The 8164-nt window shown below is 30.7% G+C and overlaps 1 protein-coding gene across 1 annotated transcript; it reads right to left on the bottom strand.

The window, feature by feature from the left end:
- Positions 1-1663: 1663 nt before the first annotated feature.
- Positions 1664-3471, bottom strand: LOC111707735 (uncharacterized). Its single transcript, XM_023480873.1, has 4 exons — positions 3340-3471; positions 2976-3085; positions 2120-2303; positions 1664-1801 (listed from the first exon to the last, which is right to left on the bottom strand). Exons 1-4 carry the CDS (start codon positions 3466-3468, stop codon positions 1679-1681), a joined length of 546 nt encoding a protein of 181 aa, XP_023336641.1. The 5' UTR covers positions 3469-3471; the 3' UTR covers positions 1664-1678.
- Positions 3472-8164: the final 4693 nt, after the last annotated feature.

Raw genomic sequence — 8164 nt, 5'->3', positions numbered from 1 at the left:
TTCCGTTGTTCGTGTTTTTCTTACTTTTTTTTGATATTTTTCAACCCTGAACACTTTTCATTGTGGTTTGTAAACTAAAGCTAATGCTGCTTTTTTACTCACTTTTTAAGAAACATAAAAAAAAGCACAAAAAGAACTAAACATCAGCCACAAATTAAATTTTCTAATCTCTATATTTTTGCAAGCTGGTGTTGTAGACTTTTTATATTTCAAACTATGACTTCTGTCAGATAAGAAAGTCTAGATAAGAAAGTCTAAAGTAACTGAGTTGTTGTCACAAACTTATATTTATAATCCCTATATATTTGCAACCCAATCACGCCCCACCGGTGTACATTTGAATATCCGAGCTGGGCCAACCTTTGCAGTCCTACTTTTGACTGTACCGCCAATTTACAATAACTAAAGCGCCAGAGGAGTGTGCAATGTTGTAGACCTTAGATATTTCAAACTATGAATTCTGAGGGTTGGATTGCATTGAGTAAAAATAAAAAAATTAACCCTAAATTTACGTAAAATAATTTAAAACTACTGTTCCACTCCTTGCCGAATTTTAACTCATTTTATGAAATGTCCCAAAACATTTATATCAAATACACGATGATAATTACAAGTGATCTTCCATTTAGAGAGGGCCATGTTCGATTTCCAATGGTACCTTGTATACCTTTATCTGATTAATGTTTTGAAAATACCAGCGTTTTTCCTATCTTCCAAATGTAAGCCGGACATGCCACACCAAAAATGGAAGGTCACTTGAAATTACGTCTCTATTCCCTTTAAAACACACCTTTGAGTTAAAAGTCTAATGCTAAAAACTTTCTTTCACAAATTTTAAAAACCGTTTCAATGATAATACTATAACATCTTTATATTGCTGCATTAGTCTACACATTATCTTAAAAGGTATCCAATACCAACATACAGAATGGGTAAAAAAAGTATTAAAGACACTAATTTTTTGTATGGTTCATGTTTTAGGATGAAAATACGAAAGTAGGAATGCAATTATCGCGGAAAATATCTTGTAACGTTTTTATAGAAACAATACTATTTACAAATGTGTAACGTAAAAACGTTAAGGCCTGAACTTTTTAAAACAACGTAACGAATAGAACATTTTTTCATATTTTTCTTATAAACGAAACGAATAAACAGTTTTGATTGCCAGTTGTAAAATAGTGTAACAAAAAAGTTTTTACAATAAGGTTTCCATAAATAGTAACGGAAGAAAAGATTTATATTGGAAAAGATAAAACGTAACGTTAACAAAAAATATTCTTTGCACTGCAATTCATTGCAACGTGAAGAACTATGCCCCAATGACGTTTTATTAACGCAAAGCAAAGCGTTTGTCACCTTTTACTTTTCAAACCAAGTGAAAGTGTAACGTAAGGTCTCTGAAAACATTTACCTTGCATGAAAGTGGAACGTTAAAAAATTGTATTTATATTACTAAAGCTTTAACGCAACGTTGGGAAAGTTTTTTAAATCAGGAAATGCAAAAGCGTAACGGAGCTTACCTTTTTTCACTATTTTCAATAAATTAGCGATTTAATTAGTGCCAATTTTCTTTGTATTAACATCAAGTACGTTTAAGTATTATTAAAATCTCGTCTTGGTGTTCCATAGTTTTCTTGTTGTCATTGTAGATAGATAGATAAATAGATAGATACTTTTAGATAGATAGATAGATAGATACCTCCTCAGATTCCTCTGATTCATCTGTATCCTCCCCCTCCTCCTCTATATAATCCTCTGACCTCTGATCAGCAGCCTCTGAATTCTCAACACCAGCCACCTCAACAATAAAGTTTTAAAGCACTTTTCCCAAGTGAAAGAGACTGAGCGCTGCAGATTGCTATTAGGAACATGTGATTTGGGAAATTATAATTTGGGGAATTTTTCGTTGAGATATTGTCATTTTTAAATTGCCGTTTTGAAAAATGTCATTTTGTAATGCGTCTTGTAATATTTGAAATAAGTTTTGTTTTCAGCATTTCAAATGTGTGGTTGGCTATTATTCAGTTTTGTTTTATTTTAATTTCTTTTTAAAAAAATTGAAAATTTTTATGTAAGCCATCCATTTAAAACGAGATAGAATTGTAAAGAAAGTCACCGTGATGGAACTGTATGGTGGAGCAGATGGGGCATTAGGATCCAGGATTGGTGTTCCGGACCGTAATTGAGTTCCAGTCAGCTGATGTCCGGCCAGTATAGCGTTCCCTGAGACAGGCGGGGGACCGGAGGTGGAAGACGACGGTTCCAAAGCGTAGAGTGCCGAGGACAGTTCTTCAAGTTGTCTAAAATTAAGGATTTTATTAATTTTTAGGACTGATGTAAAACGCTACTTTAAATTTCCAAGTTTTTAATTGAAGGTTCTTAAAAGAATTATTTGTGTGTTCCTGAAATTTTCGCACGTTTTTAATGAAAACAAATATATAGTGGTAGCCGTTTATTATTGTTACTCCTTTCTATTTAAGCTTTGATTTATAAAAAAATTGTTATCACTATCAGCAGCAACAAATAAATACATATGAAGTACAAATTTTATACTCTTTTCTGTACTGCATAACTATATGCAGCAAGGTTATAATGCAAGGAAAGTTATTTCAGAGGTGTACACATCTTTTGTACTGCAGTGTACTGTCTCTGGGCAATAATGTAAACACAAGACGGATGTTACAGTCTGACATGAGATTCATCTTTCACATAAAAAATCAATGAAATATTCTGGTCATAGGAAACTATAATGTGAATTATCAAAAAAATTTTAATTTAATGCTTTTAACCTCCTCAGATACTAAACGGTTACAGATGCATCTATTCTTGTTTACAAATTCCGCCAGGAGAGAACTGGTTTCAATATGTACGCAGAGTATACGCAACTGCAATTAACTTTTCTTGTATTATAACCTTGATATGGAGCATGTTTTTTCTGGTTAGATCCCCCTGATGACCCTAGCATCACAAACCTGTTCCTCGAGACTTGTCCTTGCTCCCGTATTGGGATTCTACAGATTGGACAGTTCTGAAGATCAGTGTTACTGTAGCACACTTCACACACTATATGCCCCTCCTGGCACTAAAATAAAATCCATTGCTTATTAACAATAGAGATAGAGCATTAGATGTCGTCTTTTCAAGAAGCGCTTATCAAGACCTAGTTGTTGCTTCTCTGAAAGCTGAATGTGCACTAATATGTATGTATTTACACATATTTAGGTATTTGGGTATAGTAAATGTACAAATTTACTATACTCAAATACCTGAAGATCTGCATATGTACATATTTACTATTTCCAAATACCTGAACAAAGCTGTTAACTAAGCTGTTACCTGGAATATTTTTCTCGGTGGCCAGGCAAAATCCAGGCAAACCGGGCACTCAAACAAATACTTGACAGATTTTGGTAGTTTATCAACAGATCCAGATTCATCATATCCACAGTTTTCTTCACCTATCATTCTTATGTTTAAAATGTACAATGTACATTGTTTTTATCTGCAATTCTCATTCGTTTATAGTGGGCCAACCAATTAAAACAACCTACTCTGGTTAGGCGGGTCCAAACTACATAGTAAATTGTGATTTTTTATTTGTATTATCTCGTGCTTTGTAGTTGAATAAAAATATGAATGAATGAGATCATATGTGTATACTACTGCACAGTTGCTGTCTTTCATGCTCTGTGCGCTGTTTATTTATAATCATAACTTGAGTCTAATAGTCGTCCAACTATTCCACCGTTTCATGAGTCCCACTGTTTTTTTTAAGGCTTTGAACTTGTGCAATTTTAACGTTATTAATCATGGCAATGTATCCTGTACCTATTCCTTCTAGTAAGCTCTGTATCCTGTATCTTGAGCCATGTATCCTGCTTCTTGTACTCTGTGTTCTGTATCTTGTATGCTGTAATCTGAATCCCGTATCTTGTGTTCTTTATCTTGTATTATGTATCCTGTATCCTATTACCCTGTATTCTGTATCATGTATCCCATATCTCCGACTACTACAGAAACCGAAGTCTGGTCTCTGGAGGCATGGCGGACGGTTGCAATTCTAATATCTCCAAACTATCATGAATTGACAAAGCCCAAAAGTTTTGAGGGATGTTGCACAGTTCCGAAGTTTTAACTATTTCTTTAACATTAAGACATTAAAATGATTAGCTTACATGCAGATGAGAGTTTGTTGAAATTTATATTTTTATCAAATAATGATTATTAAACTTGCAATCTCTTGTATTGAAGAGACCTCGCCCAAACTTTTGGGTTTTAACCATTCAGTATCCCTCTCTTTCATTTCCTATCTATCTATCAATTCAAATCTTTTCTATATCAACTTTACTTTCACTGTTTGCTACAGAGAATTCTTCTTAAAGGGACTGTAAGCGTAATTTCAAGGAACCCTTAAAAGCTTTGTCTGATCAAGTATGAATTAGATTACCAATGTCTATAATTTTCAATTATTTGCAATTGTGGCTTTGTCCAAAAGTGAACCATTTCTATTGGAGAAAAATATAAAGATCTTTTGAATTCATCTGAATATTTCTTTCAATAAAAACATGCAGATAGCTATAGATTAAAATGTCAGATAAAACTGGAATATTGATGTAACAACTTTTCAAAATATTGATAAGCAAAAAAAATTGAAGAATTTTTTTCTCCATTTTATCATTTTTTACAGATGAGAATGTACAATATTGTGATAATTTTTCCAGACTTTCAGTGGATATATTAAAATAATGTACTTTTTGTATTACATGTTTCCGTGTCTCCTCCATCGTATTTTTACTCTAATAATTGTAATTTTTATTTTTCATATTGTTCATAGCAAACACTCAGGAACAATACACATACTCAAGAAAACAATGTTTTATTACACTTATATATCTATCTTATATGTAAAAGGAAAATAAACATAAGATATATGATCGTACCAACTTTTCAGTTTTTATCTGAAACCTTTTTTTTCTTGCACAATAAAAAATAATTGCTTGATACATATGAACATGATTGCTGCATGTAAAAAGTGGCTTGTCCGACTTATATATAGAATGCTTGACATAATCATAAATATATTCTTTATTAGCTTACGACGATTGTGAATGTAATGCCACTCTTTTGAAATTACGACTGCTGCAGTCTTAACAAGTTTTATTGAAGAAATAAATATTATTAGAACCAAAAATCTTAAATTCAAGTTCGATAAATGACTTTTCAACAAAAGCAATTTATATTATTATCAACTGTTTATTATTATTAGTATTATATAGATATTCTAATTTGAGTTGTTTTGGTATATAATGCTATAAATCATAATCAAACCGTAGACTACAAGTTCAAAAAATGATGATTAATTTTTGCCACAAACTCACATTTTCTAATTCCAATAGTTTTGCAACCTATTTGTGCAAAACCTTCGATATTTCTAATTTAGATTATTTGATCTAACAGAATTTATAGTTTGAAATATTTAAGGTCTACGACAATGGGTTGTAAAGATATAAGAAAGAGAAAATCATAGTTTGTGGCAATAAGACTCAATTTCTTCATGACGTGTTTAAAATTTAAAAAGTTCACATGTAAGATGGACAAACTTTGTTTTGTCTTAATTTTCGTTTATTTTTATATCAATTACATAAGACAACTGAAAAATATGTTCTGAACATATAGATAATAGATATATATTTACAATAGTAAAAGAGCGAAGACGACCCTCCATCACCATAGAAAATTCACCGAAATGATAAAAGAATTTATTAATAAAAATCCTTTTTAAACTTGGAAAATATTTACAACAGAAGGAAATATGTTCTAATGTTTTAGAATGTTTGCTCAAATATCAGATTAAAAAATGGAACTTTAAAAGTCTCCAATCGTTTAGTGTTCAATCGATAGAACTGTTTCCCTTATTTTGTTTAAAGAGCAATCTTGTACAGAATAAAAATGATGCCCCACAAAATTTCGAGTTTAGCAAAAATGAAGATGAGCACCAATTTAAGCATCGAGGTTCTTCCCAATTTTTGTTTTTTTTATGAATAAAAACACAAAGGTGAAAATATTACTTTTCGCATGACGTCGCCATAATTATAAAATTATAAAACTTTTAAATCAAAATTTTTAAAATTACAATTATATTCCGAAAATTTGGATTAATGGTGCATTGAATAACGAAGTATGACTTGTAAAACTTTATAGTACAGTGATAACCAGAAAAGGAAGACGACTTTTATAATCAAGTTATAACTTTCATAAGTTCAATGAGAATGAGATACAGCAATTGTGCAGTGTATAAGCAGACCCATTTCACTAAAATAGCGAATTAATAATTGTCTAGTAAAACAATTTGCTTTGTTATAATATAAAATTCACTTGAGTATTATTATCATGTCGACTATTTCTGGTTAGCACTGTGTATGCATAAATATACATTATACAAGGCAAGATAATAAATATCCTGATAATATTGTTAAGAGGATACTGTTTATGAGCAAGATAGTTAAATACGAACTTTATAATTCAATATAATGAGTAGTTTGGAATCTTATGTCAGATAAGATACAATTTACCGTAAACATAGAATATGATTTTGTTTAATAACTTTTATTGGGCGGTGGAAAAGATAAATTATTGGGCGGTTGAAAAGATAAATTATTGGGCGGTTGAAAAGATAAATTATTCGGCGGTTGATAAGATAAATTATTGGGCGGTTGATAAGATAAATTATTGATGATAATACGAATAAGTTTAGATATTCAGCTTTACTTAATAGCAGTATTGTCAGACACCTATTTAGCATTTAGTATTTATTTTTTAGTAAGAATACCTTCGATCATATGAAGTACGTAAGAATACCAATGGATCAATGATTGCATTCTGATGAAAAAATACCAATTGAAATAATAATTGTATTTAGAAGTAAGTATTCTAATCATACTGTAAGCATGGAGAGAGGCTTACTGGAAAATAAAGTGTAGTCAACGATAACAGTGGAACGGATAACAAGTCATCTCATCTATATCGTGTAGGAATATTCGGTCGTTAAAAAATGCCAACCCTTTGATGAAAGAATACCAATGAATTAGTAATTGTATTTTGAATTAAGAATATCAATGACTGTATTCTGACATACGAATACCAATCAATAAATAATTGTATTTTGAATTAAGAATATAAAAACCCAATGACTGTATTCTCACATAAGAATACCAATAAATAAAAAATTGTATTCTGAAGTAAGTATACCAATGATGCAATGATGAAAGAATACTAATTCTGATGAAGGAATACTATACTCGAAATATTGGTTACATTTTGAATCAAGAATACCAATGAATCAATGATTGTAGTCTGCACCAAGAATACTAAAGATACAATTATTGTGATCTGAGTTAAGAAAACCAATGAATCATGATAAAAATAGCCAAGAATCAGTAATAAAAAATACCAGCGAATCAATGATAAAGAATACCAATGAATCAATGTTAAAGAATACCAATGAATCAATAGAAAGAATAACAATGAGACCATGATAAAAATACCAATTAAATCAATAAATATGATTATGATTCAATTAATGTATTTTGCAAGGGTAATATCTATGTGAATTAATGATGGTATTCTGGAGGAAGGATTACAGTTAAAGGGCCAGATTCCAAATATGCTTCATCTTCTTCGTAGTATGCAACCTTAAATAAAGAAAAAATAAGAAACCAGAAAAAAAGAAAGATAAAAAAGAAAAAAAAACTAATATATAGAGTAGAGAAGTCAACGTTTTGATTTTTCTAGATTTTAGCTTTCGTTACGATAGTGTTCATCAAAATAATATTTTCAGATATACCTTAGTGCTTGTTGGCATCTGATATGATTCTCTCTCCTTTTAGCATTTTTTCTAATTCTAAACAAATTAAAAAATTTGATTTTATGAAATTAAAAGGGTCCTTTAAAATTTTGTAAAACACATCTAGTTTAGAATCAATCTTTGAAAACCAATTACTAGCTACTTTTAAAATCTGTTTAAATAAAAACAAGATTTTATTTGAACACTTAGTTTTAATTTCGGTCTGCAAACATTGGCTTAAATCATGATTATCTTCCGGGACGTACGTAAACAAACCCCTCCCCCCCCTATTCTCCTTCGAATAACCCCTCTCTATTG

This window comes from Eurytemora carolleeae, unplaced genomic scaffold (genome assembly GCF_000591075.1).
Source record: "Eurytemora carolleeae unplaced genomic scaffold, Eaff_2.0 scaffold546, whole genome shotgun sequence".
Classification (NCBI taxonomy): domain Eukaryota; kingdom Metazoa; phylum Arthropoda; class Copepoda; order Calanoida; family Temoridae; genus Eurytemora; species Eurytemora carolleeae.
This window is presented reverse-complemented; position numbering and strand designations above follow the sequence as displayed.